At 42.7% G+C, this 18,773-nt stretch overlaps 1 protein-coding gene and 1 long non-coding RNA gene across 5 annotated transcripts in view; both read left to right on the forward strand.

The window, feature by feature from the left end:
* The window catches only part of P2RY8 (P2Y receptor family member 8), a 59,964-nt gene extending 56,782 nt beyond the window's left edge, over positions 1-3,182 (forward strand). For all 4 annotated transcript variants that reach the window (XM_054813311.1, XM_054813318.1, XM_054813328.1 and 1 more), the window contains one exon: positions 1,551-3,182. In XM_054813311.1, the coding sequence (XP_054669286.1) occupies positions 1,619-2,692 (1,074 nt within the window). In that variant the 5' untranslated portion in view covers positions 1,551-1,618 and the 3' untranslated portion in view covers positions 2,693-3,182. The remainder of the gene's footprint in view (positions 1-1,550) is intronic.
* Positions 3,183-9,751: 6,569 nt separating this feature from the next.
* LOC129201755 (uncharacterized) lies at positions 9,752-17,167 on the forward strand. The gene is made up of 3 exons (XR_008575484.1): positions 9,752-10,018; positions 15,399-15,570; positions 16,373-17,167. It is a non-coding gene; the product is annotated as an uncharacterized LOC129201755 (long non-coding RNA).
* The last annotated feature ends 1,606 nt before the right edge of the window (positions 17,168-18,773 follow it).

The following is an 18,773-nucleotide window of genomic DNA, read 5'->3' on the forward strand; positions in this document are numbered from 1 at the left end:
TCACCCTACCAGGTTTCATCAACAGTTATTTTGTGACAGGGCTAGCAAGTTATTCAGCAAGATCCTCTGTCAGAAATCACAGTTTTTGTTGGAATGGTTATTTCCATCTACAGTTAGCCAACACTGAGGGCTGACCACCTCTCTGAGGGACTGACCTGTTACACTTCTCTCAGGCTATGACCATACAATTAAATAAAAAGGTCTTATTTAAGTAGATCTAAGGTTGTGACACCAACTGACTGGCACCTACTTTTTTTTTAATCTAACCTCCTACAGCAGCTGTGTCTCGGAAAGAGATGCTTGGATTGAACAGTGCAGGTGATCAGAGTCCACAAGTAGGAGTGTATGCCTGTACCCAATCACTGCCTCTCTTTACTAAACAGCATAGATGTGCCCAGAATTATCGGCTGGCTTGGCCTGGCACCCCTTTCAGGCCAATATTGCCACTCTTCACAGAACTTACTGTTGCTCTGTCCTCTGTCTTTCTCATCATTCATCGCTGTTTCTTCACTTTTTCAACCGTGTACTTTTGTGAAACTGCATCCCTGTACTTGCAGCTTGATCAAAGTAAGCACGCAGCATGTAGCACATTGAGGCATGAGTTCTTGTTTGCAGCTGCCAAATGCTCCTACACTGTATAAAATAAATAAACTAAACCATAAGCTATTGTGTCTGCCAAGAAAGATCTATATAGGCCAGACAGTGAAAGCATGGTTTTGTTTTGCAGACTGCACAACTGAAACTAATTTTGCAGAATGACAGGTGATTCCAATAAGACAGCTGCAAACAGAACTTATTTAAATAACTTACATCTTGCAGAAAATGAAACTCAATAGCTTTTCTTTTTGTTAGAAGAGGGCTTGTTACTTCTTTAGCCTGGTCCCTTCAGCCTGTAAACCAGTCCAAGCAACCGCAATCCATCCCTGGTTCTCGATTATACATGGTGTTTTCCTTATATTCTATTTATATCATTAATATACCAAGAATAACTGATTGTATGTTTTCCTTTCCCCAATTGAAAAAAAAAAAAACAATCCAAAAAAACCCCCAAAAAACCCCCAAAAAACAAACCAAAACAAAAACCCACCAGAACTTACTTGGAATGGATTACTGTTTAGTTGAAAGAAAACAAAAAAGTCAGAAAATATTGTGTATTACAAGAAGCAAGATGATGACATCCAGAGTGGATAGGATGGATTTAGCTCATAGAGATCCTATGGGATAGTGTTCTCATGCAGACATCAATTTAATTTCAATTTGTGATATGTGATTTTCTTTATGTTACAATAACAAAAAAGATGTGATAATGTATAGGCTGCAGAAAGTATCAGAAAGCCAGTCAGCAGGGAAAAAGTAGCTGTTCAAGGCTAGGAAGAAGTGAGACTGGTAAAACATTACCATGATTCGAAGATAATTTTAATGGATTCAGTTCATTCAGAGATAATCTGCCAAACTATACAGAGCTTTTTTTTATTTTGATTAATAGAAGAAATATGTTCTTCATTTCTGTTTTGACATATTGCTTTTCTCTCTTGACATTTGTCCTCTAGGTTTTTAAGCCAAGTGTTCATGATATGATCCAGCTGGCTTATAGGGATCAACAACCCCCTTGTGAATAATGGTTAAAAACGGATCCCACCTGGACGTTGAAACGGTGGCAATGCTCCAGAATAAAGCTATCTCCATCACCCTCCCAGTTGTGTATACACTGGTGGCCTTGATCAGTATCCCTGGCAACTTGTTCTCCCTTTGGGTGCTCTGCTGGCACATCAAACCCAAAACACCTTCTGTTATCTTCATGATCAACCTAAGCATCACGGACCTCATGCTGGCCAGCTGCTTTCCCTTCCAGATTTCTTATCACATCCAAAGCAATCACTGGAGCTTTGGCAAGACTCTTTGCAGCCTCGTGACTGTGATGTTCTACTCCAACATGTATTCTTCCATACTGACCATGACCTGTATCAGCATCGAGCGGTACATGGGTGTGGTATATCCCATGAAGTTGATCAAGTGGAGAAGAAAAAGATATGCCTTGGCTGCCTGCCTAGGCATGTGGATTTTCTTGCTACTAGCCTTCTACCCACTAGAAAGCACAGATCTGACCTATGAAGTGAAAGAACTAGGGATTATAACCTGTTTTGATGTCCTCAAATGGGATATGCTGCCCAACTTTGCAGCCTGGGTAGCCTTTCTCCTCACGCTATTTGTTGTGCTCTTCCTGATCCCTTTTGTTGTAACAGTCGGATGCTATATTGGTACCATCCGGAAGCTTATTCAGACATCAAACAGATATGGTAACAGGCAGAAGACTAGATCCATATACCTGGCGATGATAGTCCTTTCAGTATTCATCACTTGCTTCGCTCCCAATAACTTTATCCTACTTGCACATATGATCATCCGCCTGTTTTATGGCAGGAGTTTGTACCCTGCCTATAAGCTCACCTTGTGCCTCAGTTGCCTCAACAACTGCATAGATCCCTTCATTTATTATTTTGCATCCAAAGAATTTTACCAGAAATTCATGCAAGTGTTTCGCCCTCAGGTACTGCTCAGTGACAGTTTGGAAAACAGAAGGGAAAGCTTATTCTCTGGCAGGACCGTGTCAGCCAGGTCAATGTCAAGCGGACCTATGGATGGTTTAGAGGGAGTAAACGTCTATTTGCAAAGGCAGGAAAGTGTTTTTTAGCCTTAGACATCCCCAGAAGAAAGGCACCTGTGAGATCCATGAGTAGACACAGAAAACATTTCTTTTTGAATGGCTGCACTCAAAATATCTTGCTCCAGTGACAGAACTCAAGCCATCCTACTTCAGTATTTTCTGGTAAGAAATGGAAGCATTAAAAGACCCGAGTTCAAGAAGCCACTGAAGCAAACCCAGCATTGGTAATTAGGGGCTGGCCTGGAATTAGTCTTACTGCATGAAACCAAGGGATAAGTTTAGAACAAAAATTACTTTCAGGTTGTATGATCTCAGTGTTTAACCAAATGCTTGTGATTCTCAATGAATGTGAAATATTACTGTATGTGAATTAGAGGATACACTGAAGTTGGATTTGGGGTAGGGGAGTTATTTTTCTAAGCAATGTGCTGGGTTGGGGTTTTTTTTGTTGGGTTTTTTTTTGATGTATTGCTTTCTCTCTTGTATTTCTATAAAAGAATGAGTAAAAATAGCGTGTCGTTTTACCATTAATGCATAATGCATAGCCACTGTGAATTCACCACAACACTCACCCGACTGTTTATCAAAACCAAATCACACTAACCTTTGAAAAGGTTAGGTTGACTCATTAATTTCAGTTTTATACAGCAAAATATCTCATACAATGAAAGTTAGAACTAACAATGTTTGAGACTACTTCAGCAGCTGAGAGGATTATATGTTCATTTCTTGAAGTTATTAATTTCTCAGCACAGTGGGGAGCAGTTGATTTAAGAAAACAGATTTTTCTCACATTGACCTACTACTACAGTAATAATGCTGCTGCTCGTATGTGATTGGTATCAACAAGTCATTTTTACCAATTCACTATAGGCTATTATGCAGAATCGCCATCCCCCTCATCAGAGAATTTAGCTTTATATTAGTGCATGGACAGTGAGTTTATCTTCCTTATGGCAATGGTATGGATTATTAAGCAGATTTTCAGCTGGATATTTGAGAATTCAACCACAGACTGGAGTGATTCTGTGCCAGCAGAAACTAGCTGAAAACCTGTCCCTATGGCCAGATGTCAGAAACGTACTTCTTTCAAGCAGGCAAACAGAAAGGAGAAGAAAAAATGAAAGCAAAGCTGGAGAATGGGAGAGGTACCAAATACCCTGGAAATAGGTTGATTGTGCGGTCCTGTGTTTGGGACTCCTCTCTGAACTATGCTTCTCCAGCTTGTTTGCATATACTGTGTCATGTAATTCTTCTCACATCTCAGCAGCTGCCTGTGGGCTTGGAAAGACAACTGCTACAGAATATGTACTGAGGACAGACAAAGGCAAAGTTTTCCAGTAGTATTTACAGCTTTTACCTACCCTTGGCCCTCATTGACAGTGAAGAGCCAAAAAAGACCTGACAGAGCCAGGCAAGCTTCCCCTCACAAGAGAGACAAACCTATACGGCATCCTTTTGCTGCACTGCGACTCCATCCAATGCCGAGTAGGAGGCTGTCGTTGACATCGCGGGTAGTTGGTTCAGACACCACATGTTACGTCTGCCTTGAGCAGATCCTTACTGCTTTCTGAGCTCCTGTGCCTGAGTAAAAGACAACACCCAAGGTCCTTACAATCTGTCTTCTTTCTTTGTGCATGACATAGTTAAAACACAATTTCCACTACTAATCACCACGAGTTTCTTCATGATAGAGGCTAGATAACCACAAAATCAACTATGAGATATTTGCATGTCCTATCTTCTGCTAAAGTATTGTCAGTTATTGAAGCAGGATAAATGTGAGTGGACCTAGTACTACCCTTCAAAAGCCATCTGAAGTGTTTTATGGCACTTCACAGTGTTAGTTTTAATTGATCTGCACATTTTCTGCCCACAAGGCCAACCTTAATGACACATAACCTGTCCAAATGGTCCCATCAATTTGGTGGGAAGAGACTGCACTACCAGACTGCATGCTGGGTGCGTATGTGCGGTGAGATGGGCTTGCTACTGTAAATCACCTCGTGTATGCTGAAAAGGAGGAGTTCACTGAATATACTCCTGTGTGAGTCTGGGGCTCTGAGTTCTACCAAGCTCCTCTTGAGCTCTGAGCTCTAGCACATGCTCCAAAATGCATGCTTGCACCAGGACCTCCAAAGAAAAAATGATGGCTGTTCCTAAGCCGTCTCATATCCATCAAGCAGAAATTCAGTTAGTTTTGCAAACCTGCATAATAATTTAGCAGTACATGCTTTCACATTGCTGTTTAAGTCCCTTTACCATCCACTTTCACAGAATTCCAGCTTTCTCACTGTGAAAACTGTTTTCAGCATATTGCTGTGGCAGAAACTTTTTTGGAGGTTATACTGAAATCTCTCTTTTTTTTTTTAACATGCAGGTTTTTTTACAATGAAAACCATTACTTCTTCTAGCTCTAATGCAGATTTTCACTTTGGTTTATTTTGAACCTGATCCCCAAGCACTTAGTGCCTCCTAAAATGTGCTGCAATGTGCCTGAACTGTAACCGACAACAGAGCCAAAAGGGCAGAAACTTTGTACTTTGGACATCAACTGATACATTTTGAAAAATACTGAATTGTTCCTTTTGCAAGAGAGAAAAGATGCCCACAACTGACCAAAAATGTTCTTCTCTCCAGCCTCACGCAGCTCTTCATAGCCCTTCATCCCGCTTCTGACATTGTCTAAAAAGGAACAAGGATGCTAGGGGTTGACCTGCTGGGAAGCAGCCCTGGGGAGAAGGACCTGGGAATCCTGGTGGACAACAAGCTCTCCATGAGCCAGCAGTGTGCCCTTGTGGCCAAGAAGGCCAATGGTATCCCGGGGTGCATTAAGAAGAGCATGGCCAGCAGGTTGAGGGAGGTTATCCCCCTCTACTCTGCCCTGGTGAGGCCACATGTGGAGTTCTGTGTCCAGCTCTGGGCTCCCTAGTTCTAGAAAGACAAGTGTTTTGGGTTTTGATAGTGGGGGGGCTACAGGGGTGGCTTCTGCGAGAAGTCAATGCCAGCTGGCTCCAAGATGGACCCACCGCTGGCCAAGGCCAAGCTCACCAGCAATGGTGGTAGCACCTCTGTGATAACATATTTAAGAAATTAAAAAAAAAAAAAAAAGAAGTGGCATCCTTTGGCAGCCAGAGTGAGATGATGTGAGAAACTCTGCAGACACCAAGGTCAGTGCAGAAGGAGGGGGAGGAGGTCCTCCAGGTGCAGGAGCAGAGATTCCCCTGCAGCCCGTGGAGAAGATCATGGTAAGGCAGGCTGTCTCCCTGCAGCCCATGGAGGAAGGATGGGCAGCAGAAATTCCACCTGCAGCCTGTGGAGGACCCCACACTGGAGCAAGCAGAGACACCTGAAAGAGGCTGTGACCCTGTGGGAAGCCCACTGGAGCAAGCTCCTGGCAGGACCTGGGGCCCCATGAAGAGAGGAGCCCACACTGGAGCAGGTTTGCTGGCAGGACTTGTGACCCTGTGGGGGACCCACGCTGGAGCAGTTTGCTCCTGAAGGTCTGCACCCCATGGGAGAGACCCACGCTGGAGCAGTTCGTGAAGAACTGCAGCCCCTGGGAAGGACTCACGTTGGAGAAGTTCATGAAGGACTGTCTCCCGTGGGAGGGACCCCCACGCTGGAGCAGGGGCAGCATGTGAGGAGTCCTCGCCCTGAGGAGGAAGGAGCGGCAGAAACAATGTGTGATGAACTGACCATAACCCCCATTCCCCATCCCCCTGTGCCACTGGGACGAGGAGGTAGAGAATTTGGGAGTGAAGTTGAGCCCGGGAAGATGTGAGGGGTGGGGGGAGGTGTTTTAAGATTTGGTTTTATTTTATATTATCCTACTCTGATTTGATTGGTAATAAATTAGATTAATTTTTTCTAAGCTGAGACTGTTTTGCCCGTGACAGTAACTGGTGAGTGACGTCCCTGTCCTTATCTCTACCTACAAGCCTTTTATCGTATTTTCTCTCCCCTGTCCAGTTGGGGAGAGGAGTGATAGAGCAGCTTTGGTGGGCACCTGGGGTCCAGCCAGGGTCACCCCACCACAACAGGGAACTGGAGAGAGTCCAGCGGAGGGCTACAAGGATGATGAGGGGACCGGAGCATCTCTCGTATGAGGAAAGGCTGAGAGAGCTGGGTCTGTTTAGCCTGGAGAAGAGAAGACTGAGAGAGGACCTCATCAATACTTATAAATATCTAAAGGGTGGATGTCAAGAGGAAGGGCCCAGACTCTTCTCAATGGTGCCCAGTGACAGGACAAGGGGCAATGGGCACAAACTGGAGCACAGGAAGTTCCATCTCAATATGGGGAAAAACTTCTTCACTGTGAGGGTGACCAAGCCCTGGAACAGGCTGCCCAGAGAGGCTGTGGAGTCTCCTTCTCTGGAGAGATTCAAAACCCACCTGGATGTGATCCTGTGCAACCTGCTCTAGGTGATCCTGCTTTAGCAGGGGGGTTGGACTAGATGATCTCCAGAGGTCCCCTCCAACTCCTACCGTTCTGTGATTCTGTGATTCTGTGAGGGCCGAGGAAGGTGTCCCTTATGAAAATGTCTTTTCTTTTCCTTCCTTGTCAAAATACTCACAATGCCTATATACCTCAGGAAGGTTACTAGTCTAGCAGCTTGAACAATTAAACAGCTGAAGAGGCTGGGAGCCAGAATTTCATCAGCTTTGCAGTTCAATGATCGAAAACTTGGAAATGAACAAGCTGAAGAGATGCAATCAACCCAGCTACCAAGAAACTTCCAGCCCCTACTGTTCTGTGAATCTCTGATGCCTTGTTCAGGTAGCTCTTCATGCCATTTTACTAACTAGCCTGTAGTTTGCTCAGATTAGGAAAAATTCCCATTTGGGTCAGCAAGATTGTTCCTTGAGAAAGGAATACAAAAATGAACCCAACGACTGCAATCTTTTGAGTTTGACGGTGTATACTGTGAATTTTGCAGGGCTTTTTTAGAAAGGAGGAGAAGAAATCATTAGTGGCCCAACATACTGTTCTTTGACACTGGAAACGTGCTTCTGGGGCACCATAAAGTAGCAAGACTTCTACCCTCTTTGCTCAGTGTGTGTGAGTTGACATACATATATGTATATAAATATATACACATAAATATAGATTGCCATTTGAGAGGTTATTGAGAAGTTCATGTCTATATTGCCTTTCGTTTGGGGAATATGGGTCCTGGGCAACATGCTTGCTTGATGTGCTCTGTGGTTAATGCACTTTTACTGAAAAGTGATGAATGTATAGACTCCTGTCTGGTTTTGGGTTTTGTTGTGGTTTGGGGTTTTTTTAATTATTGTTTAGCAATTTAATCTATAAATACGCTTAGATTTTTTTTATATATAGTAATTAAAAAAAAAAGAAACCATAAAAAGGACATGATTTAAGATTCTTTCCTTTGTTTGCACCTGCCATGTGTGAGAAATTTCCAAACTTAAAAGAGGGCAGGGAAACCAAGTTATGAAATATAATGAATCTGTTTCTCATTGCTATTGTGCTTTTATTACATTTCTGTATCATTTTAAGTCTCATCTTTTTCCCAAGCATTTTGAAGATGGATTATTTTTTATTTGCATACCTGTTATTTTTTTTTCTTTTTTTTTATACATATCTTAGAAGCTGGCATTGATATGCCCCTTTCAAACAAATTTTAAAAGCAGCAATACTTGAATGAGATGTTGACTAACTTGGAATCCTTCTCTTTGCCCAATAGGTGCACCAAATACATATATTTTTAATTTTTAATGTATTTCTGAAGGGGGCTGGCAGCCAGGGCCTGTCCCAGCCCCAGCCAGGCACAGGGCAGCCATCGGGCACCTCCATGGGGACGGGGACAGGCTGAGGCTGGGACGTGGGCCCATGGCCGGGCAGGGCAGGGCTGTGTGGAGCTGGAGACCGGTCCTGATGTGGTGGTGCTGGGGCAGGGGCTGACATGGGGTCCTGGGCCCTGGGCAGGGTGGGGGGAGCCCCGGGGGGCTGGGCAGGGACAGTCAGGGTTAGTGGTGGCTTGCTAGACTGACTATGCTTCATTTTGGGTTCAATGTCTGTTTGGCTACATCTATGCTGATACACGTGAGGGCCAGAGATCATCTTAAAGTCACTCAACCATTTTTTGTTGGTTTTTTCCTGTTCAGAGTGTTCAAAATAACATGAGGTCTAGATTGCTGCCCACCAGAGTGGTGACACTCTAAGGCGATGCTGAGGGTATGTGCTACGTGTTCAACGGTGTGCATGATAGCATGAATGCTTCAGGGCAAAATTCAGCGTTGCTAAGTGTGAAGTAATACACATGGGGAAATCCAGTCATAGCTTCGTGTACAAAATCATGTTGCTTGGCAGTGACCACTATGAATCATAATACGTAATTCCATGCAGTAGCTCAGCATTGTAGAAATCCATGGTTCACTAACACATTGTTTACTTTGTGCACTTCTGGTCTCTTCATCACAGATAGGATCTGATACAACTGGAAAATGTCAAGAGAAGGGCATGTGGGATGGTCTAAGGTATGAATTTAAAACCTTATGAGTTAAATAGACTAGGACTCTTCAGCTCAGAAAAGAGACAACGTAAGGTAGGTGGGAAAGAGGTCTACAAAATCCTCAATGGAGTGCAGAAGCTGATAGGGTGAGTTTCACTGCCTTTGCCCAAGCAAGAACTGGGGAATAACATATTAAGCTAATGAGATCCAGACTCAAAACCACAAAAAGTTAGTATCTCTTCTCATAACACATAGCAAAACTGGGGAACACCTTGCCAAGGATGTTGTGGATGCACATAATACGTGGGTATTCTCTTTTCCAGAGAAACTGGAAAAGCACCCGAAAAAGAAATCCATTGTAGGTTACTAAAGAGGCCAGCCACAACAAACTCAGGAAAACCCCTAAGCTTAAAATGGTCAGAGGTTGGAGGAGTATTAAGGGGAAGTGACATAATGTGATTGCCCTGTTCTTCCTTTTCTTGAAATGCCGGTGCTTGAGGCAGGACACCGTAAGCTGGACAGTACAGCCCCTTGGCCCCACTCTAGCCAGCCTCACACTCCCATGCAAGGCCTGCCAGAACTGCCTTGGAGCCTGACCTCTTCCACCCTGCCTGCTGGGGTGCTGCCAGTGGGGATTCAGCAGGGAGCTTTGCCTGCTACTGTCTTGGACGAGGCCATCCCAAAGTCAGGGAGGGAGCTGAGAGTGCCCCAGGGGGAGCCTGGGCCACAAGCTTGGCCCTCTTTCACTTAGCCCTGTTGACAAGTCACAGAATCACAGGATGTTTGAGGCTGGAAGAGACCTGGTAGAGTTTGGAAAAGAGCTCTGGAGGTCACCTGGACCAACCCCCCTGATGAAGCAGTCCCTCGTGTTCAGGTAAAGATGAACTCATGTATCACCCTTCTAGCATCTTTTCTCACCTCTGCTCTCATTTTTTCCATCACCCGACTGTCTTGAAGGCTGCTGCTGTTGGAGCTGACTAGCAGCAGAACTCATTGTCCTCTTGGGGCAGGGCCATTCGCAGTTGCTGGCTCTCTTTCAACTTCTCAGGGAGCAGGCTAGTCTGCACTTAAAAGCTGTCATAGCTGCATTACTGAAGAGTATGATTCCCTGGCCTGAATTGTTGCAAATACATTGGCAAATACAGTCTCCTGTCTCTTTGCTGAAAGAGAATGTAACAAGGTATTTTTCAATGACCTGACAAGTTCTGCTAGAAAGATGATTTAAGATATTATGTCAATATCTTGTCCTGGCAAAGTTCATTAGGAGAATCAGTTTTATTGGCAAAATTTTTAGATGTATCTAAAGCCGCAGTTCTTTTAAGTGCCCAAAATGAAAATTCTAACATAAAATTACTCTTACAAGAACAATTAGGATATAAGCCTTGGTTACTGTACTTAATTGTAATTAAATCCATCCTGAAAAAAAGAGGAACTCGTTATTGGAATAAATCTTGTACTGTCTTTCCTCATTTATGCCACAGCTCATAGTCTTAAAAGGAGTTATTGCGACCAAAATTTCAATCATACTATTAATCTTGACATATTTGGATTGCTTTCATTCTGGATTAAATTTTTTCAAGTAAGTGTTCTCTTGTCAAACTTATAAAGTGTAATTATGAAGCATAATAGAGCATAATGCTTAGTTGAAACATCCTTTTTTAACACCTGCTTTTTTATTTGGCAAAAACCCCTGCCTGTCTAAAAGTCTGGACTCCTACTGAACTGGTCTTTCATGACTTGGTTGCAAGTCTTATGACTTGTAGTATTTTTCCTATAACACCTGGAATATATTATCAAATAGGGAGACTCACAGAATTCTTCAACTACAAAACAAGAAGGTCAGAGCTGCCAGACAGAATACCTTTCTAGCTTTTAGCATAAATAAATACTTCAACCCCCTGCTTGACTTATCTTGGCTCATGATGATGGCTGGCAGTCAGTCTTTTTCTTCTCCTTCTGCAGAGATTTTCAGCGCTGGGACCCTGATGGTCCTCTTTCCCCAGTTTCTGCACCACTGTCCACATGACCTGGCTCTGACATGCCACAATTACTCAGATGCAGAAAGTAAAGTGCTCATGTTGTCCTGCTGGGAGCTGCCAAGGCTAATTGTCCTATGAAGCTTTCCCCAATATCTACCACACCCTCAAATGCTGTTGTTGGATATGGTGAGGTACCAGAAAAATGGGGAAGTGTTTTGCTGAGTGCCTTAAATCTGAGGAAACTCAAAGGTTTGGCTCCTGTGCTGTATACCTGAACAGCCTTGTCAAAGGAGAAAGGACAACAGACTTAAGGGAGGTATAAACAGATTCAAGGAGAGATGGGAGAGAGACTGAAGAAGTGACCTCTGTGGCAGTGGGGGGGAATGGGGGGGGAGAAATGCAGTAAGTGAGAGTTTGGAAAAAGATCCAGAAAGTTAGTCTCTGCAAGAGACCAACTGCAGTTAGAAAATGTCTGTAAATAGTTTTTTTCATAAACAGCCAGTTTCATTTTAGAAACTTGGAGCCTTTTCAGTGTGAAAGCTGGAAGCAGCAGCAAATATCCGGATCTCTGCTGTAAGGAAAGGAATGTGATGAACAGATAAATAAACCACTACCTAGATACAGAGCAAACATCTCACAGAGACACTCAGATCTCTAGAAATGTGGGCTTGCCAGGCACAAAAGGTGCAACTTATCTGATCAAAAGTAGATACTAAGCATTTTATTGCTTGGCAGCATTCATGTTGACTGTTTCCTCCGTTTCCAAAACCTACATGACAGCTGCTTTGGCTGTTGGTTGCATTCAGATATCTGGATGTTGGTGGACTTCCATGTTATGACGGACCCACACCACAAAAGAAACATTGGTATCCCAGGACTGTTACCACTTTCTTCTTGACAGCCGTCTTTGCATTTTGCCATCTACATGCTTGTAACAGCAGTTTGTTCATCCGATGGAAAGCCATGTAGGCTCATGACCTGGGAAATAATATTCCTGTGGACCTCAGCAAACACTTCAATAGGGTGCAGGTCTTTCTCACCTCCCCAAACCCATATGGCTTCAGAAAATAAAGGCAAATATAGAAGTTAAATGACTGGAAGCCTCTTCCCATAATTTACCTCTACAAAGAGACTGTACCACTACCTCAATTAGAAACCCTATATGGAGGTGCAATGTTTTTTTTCTCCTTCAAAAAGTTTCAGCACTGATGGTTCTGTTTCCTCAGTTCCTCAATATTGTCCACAGGCTGACATTTTTCCTTTCCCTATTTCACCTTGCCTTCCATAGTATATGCAGAATGCATCAGTATCTCACCCCATTCTGATAAATAATGCAAACCATTCTGTACACTTTTACCTAAAATGTCAATATATTTGAGCTTCTTTAACAAGGCAAGTGTTCCCACGTATTGCTGCTAAAACCAAACCTTTAAAGGAGTACAAAAATAAGATCAAATACAGCAAATAACTTTTCTTCAGTTGATAAATCTGATCAGATTGAGAATATAGAAGATAAAAATAAAGCCTTTAATCTGACAATCTTTACACTAAATATTTAGTTCCATATTCAGTAAAGTTATTTGGGTCATAGGGTGGAATTATTCCTGTTCTTACAACCATGCAAATTTGCTGGAGGGGCCTTAAGCTCTGTTACAAACATATCTTAGCACCTATTAATGTGTTTATGATGTCCCTTTATAACTCCAATCTCAACACATCTCTTTCAAGATACTGCTAGACCTATGGGCATTGACATTAGCTCCGATTGTTCCTATATGTACACACATGTATGCATACCCAGTTATATTAAGTAATTCTTACACTTAAAACTAGGACTTCCAGTGTTCGTGGTGCGTGGTCTTTAGCCCTTTAACAGCTCTATAGAGCTGCTTCAAAGTTAGGAGAGCAAATACGCAGACAAATGACGGGATGCACTGCCCTCTTGTGGAGATTTAAATAGCGAACATGTTCTTAAGAGTTGCACAAACGTTCTTGACCTTGGAGCCTTGGAAGTCATTTTCTGGAAGAGCTGTGGTTCCAGCTGAGCCAATAAACCTTCTCTTCTCTTCTCTTCTCTTCTCTTCTCTTCTCTTCTCTTCTCTTCTCTTCTCTTCTCTTCTCTTCTCTTCTCTTCTCTTCTCTTCTCTTCTCTTCTCTTCTCTTCTCTTCTCTTCTCTTCTCTTCTCTTCTCTTCTCTTCTCTTCTCTTCTCTTCTCTTCTCTTCTCTCTTCTCTTCTCTCTCCTCTCCTCTCCTCTCCTCTCCTCTCCTCTCCTCTCCTCTCCTCTCCTCTCCTCTCCTCTCCTCTCCTCTCCTCTCCTCTCCTCTCCTCTCCTCTCCTCTCCTCTCCTCTCCTCTCCTCTTTTCTCTCCTCCTCTCCTCTCCTCTCCTCTCTCCCTTTCCCCTTCCCCCTCCCCTTCCCCTTCCCTTCATCTTATCTCATTGTCCCTAACTTTATAGCACTGTCTTTGCAGTAATCATTATACTGTACAAGTAGAAGGAAGACTTGCTTTTCATACTTAGGCAAATATGAATTTGTATTTTACATTATATGTGTATACATGCATTTTATATAAATACACACACGTATAGCATGTGCATGTTATGTATATAATTATATACATCATGTCCACACACACATTTTTCCAAAAATCCTTTATAAACTTGTTTATGTGTTTTTCAAATATAAATAATCCAAAACCAGTGGTCTTTATAGTCTGATATACTATTTATTTTTCTCTAGAGATTATGTAAGAGTTAACTGGAGTGACACTGGGGTGATGCTGAGATTAGAGGTGGAAGTACCCCTGCAGCACAAGCCAGCCACGGGACTTTAAGAGAGGCTCAGGGATTTGATATAATCCGCTGCCCCTCAAACACACAAGCATGCAGATAACTAGGGACTTACCCTCCTGTCCCAGTGATTACATGGTAATTAGGCACTGCCCTGTCTTCTCCTTTGAGGCCAACTGTTGGCCTCAAGCTCACAGCACAGGGAAAGCAAGTGGCAGATCAGAAGTTGCTTTCAGCCGCAGACACTGGGCTGCGGCAGCAGCTGGCAAAGACAGCGCTGGAAGCGTATGTAACTGTGATGCTGCTTCTGTACCACGTAAATTGGGATGTGCTTGCAGCATGCCCTTTCATCCCAGAATGGGCTATAACACGCATTTGATATCAGAGGGAAACTAGCAGGAAGGAAGCTTTCTTTTCTTTCTTCCACCCCGTGTTGCTGCTGTGGACCTGTCAGCCCGTCCCCTTGGACAACACAGGGACAACCCCCTCTCATTCTGTGCTCCCCTCACTGGGATGTAGTTGTGTTCACAGTGAGATTGTTTTCAAGGCTCGAGGCTTCTCCACCTTGCGATACCTTCTCTGTGGCAGAGGCCAAAAGTGAAGCAGTTAGTCTGAATCCCTGACATCCCTTCTTTAATTATTCTTGGAAGGAAACTCTTTACACTTGTTAAAGGAGGAGCTGCTGCCGGAGCATTCACACACTATTCATGGTGTTGCACACACACAAGCTTACTCTTGGGTGCACCTCCTCCTTCTTCAGGCTCAACCCTAAGTTTCCTGCCACAGAGTCTCAGGCATCAGATTTTATAAAATAATTAGTTTAATCGAAAGGTGCAGCAGCAAGAAGAGTCCGGGCTGGGTGCCTCCAAAGAGAGGGACCCTGAACAAAGAAAACCCGGGGCAATTATACCCTTGGGACCCATACACCTGTCCCTCACACACCCTTCACGCGCTGTCCATGCATCTTTTAGTCCAACGGTGATTTTTGGTCTGGGGTCTTCTAACATCTAATTGGATTCTTTTTCTGTGTCCAGGCAGGCAGGGTCTTATCTTGTGGATTTGCAGTTTCAGCCGAGGGTTGGAGCCTCCTTATCTTCTGGTCTGCACTCCTTGTGCACCTGCCCTCGCTGGCAGAACAGGGAGAACTGAAGAGTCCCAGACTTGGGAGAAACACGAGCAAAACCTCAGCATGGTATCAAAACACTTTCCCATACTGAAAGACCAAACACAGCACTGTACTAGCTGCTAGGAAAATTACTAAGAAAAATATTGCAGCCTAAAGGCTTCAGCAAAGCTAGCTACTCATGCTAAGTAAAGCTAAGCAAACAGCACAAATCACACCATATTATAATCCTAAGTAATTTAGTCTAATTAAAACATACTCATTTACATTAAACAACTAATATCCCTCAGGAACAATATTTAAATATGCTGGCCAAGCATGCTTCACCGGGGCTTAGATAATAATTTTTGTCTTACTACAGGATGCTTTGTGAATGGCCACATTCTCCTCCTGGGAATTGCTACATCCATGTTTGATGTAGCTGCTTCTCCTTGTCCCCAGAGATGGACAACGAGCTTCCTGAGAGACAGGCTGATGTTCCTCTGGTACTAGATATACTGTGCTCCCTCAGCACTTGTGAAGTTTTCTCACAGGTAAGGTATAATGTCATTTGATAGCTATGTGGGATAAACATCTTCAAATTAAGTACATGTAAAAACATTTACAGGGACATTACATACTATACAGCCCATGTATTTAACTTAAAATCTCACTTAATTTGACTTCCTGTGGTTTTCCCAAAATGCCTCTATATGCTTGTAACACCACTCTACTTCAGATAGAAAGGAAATTATGGGAAGTGATTCTGTAGACAGACTGAGCTATTGTAGGCCTTCCAAGCTGGACAGAAGAAGGAGCATCTAGACCTGAGCTAAAGAAAACTGAATTGATATGGGTTCTTAAAAAATGGACTATGAGAACACAGAGCTAAACAATAAGACTAGTGAAAGAAATCTAGGGTACCCACTCTGAAAGCACTCCACAAGTCTGGAAAATGGCTCTTGAAAGTCTTACGAGTTTCCAGTAAAACTTCAGCAGTACTCCGCAAGAAGCAATGACAAAATAATTTGAGAGCCAACATGTACTTCCATTTTATAGATCTTGCAAGCATCTGAATTTATTAAAAAAAATCTAGAATACCCTCTTCATAACCCACAAGTCTAGTTGAACAGGTAAAGCAATTTTAACAGGTCAAGAAGATAGAGTGTTATATCAAGTGGGTAACTGCTCAGAGGACTGCTAGTTAAATACCAGTTGTACAAAAAAGATAAAAGTAAAACATAGCACAGGTAATGTTAAATGATACAATGATGTTTTTAAACAGAGGAGAGTTCCTGATGATTAACTGGTGAAATAGAATCCATCTTTAAACCACTAATGTTCTTTTCCCTATAGTAATACAAAGAAGAGATATTATTTGCTTCATGAACTGTGCGGACAGATTGGACTACGGCAAGGATTTCAATGGCAGAAAGAGGCTCCTTGAAAAGCATAAGTCTGAGCTCTTGGAATTAATGAGGTTATTCTAGAAAAGCCAAGCTGCCTTGTGAAAGGTGAAACGTTCATTCCCTTCCTAGCAACGTCCTTAGGATTCACTAACTTCTGTTCCCCGAATGAGTTGATCTCGTGCTTGCACAGATGACTCAGCCAAATAACCCACCCAGGTTGAATACCTACACTCATTGCAATATACATAAAAGTAGGCACAAGAATTTGGTTATCACAGTGTTCTTTACATGCTGGAAGGTATTACTGTGATGGCCACAGCATAAACGTGGAGGCAGAAAAGCAGAGAAGTCCAGAACAAAAATATCGAGGCAAGGTCTCTGCAGTTCAGAGCTCTAACTGCTATTTTGCTTTTGTTCAAAATACCTCGGATAGTTGAAAAAGTCAACAGTTTCATAACCAACCTTGGACAAGCTAATCTTTGACTAGCATAGTCAGCCAAGACAGAAACTTTTCTGATAACTGCTGGTGTCATTGATCTTCACCTCGGTCAGCTCACTGCAGCCTCACACTTATTCTGCCTGACTCCTGCAAGGCTGCTATGGTACAGTTAATAACAGTTATTTGTCAAACCTCTCCCAACTGTGGTAGCTTCTGTGATTTTGTTTAGCATGCTCACATAGGGTTCTTTGAACCCACATTTAGGCCAGCAAAACTTAACACAAAGGTAAATAAAAATGCATATTTTAACAGCTTCATGTTTTTGCCTTTTAAATAAACTAAATCACTCTGTCATGTATGTGTATCAGAACAACAAATTTAGTAATTACCTCTCCTTAAAATAATAATCTAAAAGCCACATCTCGATTTTTTCACATAAAAAACTCTTGTAGCGATCTCTATTTTTGGACATTGTCTGAACTTTCATGGAAAAGACTTTATAGAAATTCTAATTTATTTATTTATTTGTTTAACCTTCCAAAAGTCTGTTGTGTAAGTCAGAAATGCAGTATGCAAGCAGAATTCAGCCAAGGGAGGCAAGTCATGCTTATCTTACTCTGGAGTTAATGGGACGCCACATGTAAGAAAGCTGAGTTACGCTGCATGCATCTCTACAGGCTCTGCAGATGACTAGAGACCGATCTGTGTTCTGATATTGTCTATCAAAACAAGCTGGCAGGAACAGAAGGTGCTCTTTCTTGTCAAGTCTGTTCTTTATACATATACAGGTGTCGGGTTGGAGTCACAACTTCAGCTTCATTTCTATGCCAGTGAAACTACACTGGAAGACAGAATAAAATGGGAAAATCAGACCTGTTGGTTTGAGACGGAAAACTTTGCATTATTGTCTTACTCCTCTGAAGTGTCTGAATTTAGTTTATCAAGCTTGCTTATATCCTACACAAAGCAAGGCATAGTATAGAAAGATGACTCTGGATAAGAAGTGTGTCCCAAATCCTAGGAGCATCCATACAATTGCAATTTCCTTTTCTTTGGTTAGTATTGCAGCTCACATTGAAGATGTACGCATATTAGGATTTACAATTACATTAAACTTGCAGGCATTAGGGGTAGGGATGTAGTATTTTTTCCAAGAGGAATAACTCCACATCGTTCTCCTATGTGTGCCAGAAAACACGTGGATTTGTTACTTGATGAGATCCTTGTCTTTTTATTCAGTCAAAAATTGTATTAGTATCATATGAAAGATACATCATATGAAGGGTACTCTGGTTTCCATTTCTGCAGCATCTTTCAAACCTCCTTGTTTGCAAGGAGCGGTGTCACAGTTCACAGCCCTGAAAAAAGAGCAGTGACTTTGTTCTGACCAGCTCTATGACCAGCACAGAGTATTCCTCTCCCTGTTGCACACAGGCCCTTTCTTTCTAGTTGGCTCTCCAGCTATCCCAGAACTATTTTCAGTATTACGGATTTGCTGAGGACAGCTATTTACATTCATTGCTGTATTTAATCTAAGCATTTTATTTCCATTTTCAATTCAGTACAATTTCCCTAGGTTCTTAGCCTTATTATTTGTCTTCAAATTTTCAAATGTCCTCTCTAGTCACTGCTACCCATTAAAAAAAAAAAATCTAATTTCAAAATTTAAATTCTGATACTTAGGCTGAGGTTATGGTGACAAAGGGCTGATCCCTGTGCACTGTGACAGGAGCAGGAGGCCGAGGGTGGGGGGAGCCCCAGCAGCCCCCTGCCCCAGTCCCTCCTGGTGCCACAGCAGCCCTGTCTAAGGTCTGCTACGTGAGGGGTCCACACGGTACATAGGTAAGTATGTATGTGTATATACTTTTTTTTTTTCCCACCAACAGACCTTCATCCTGATCAGCCTGCG

This window comes from Grus americana, chromosome 1, assembly GCF_028858705.1.
Source record: "Grus americana isolate bGruAme1 chromosome 1, bGruAme1.mat, whole genome shotgun sequence".
NCBI classification, from domain to species: Eukaryota; Metazoa; Chordata; class Aves; order Gruiformes; family Gruidae; genus Grus; species Grus americana.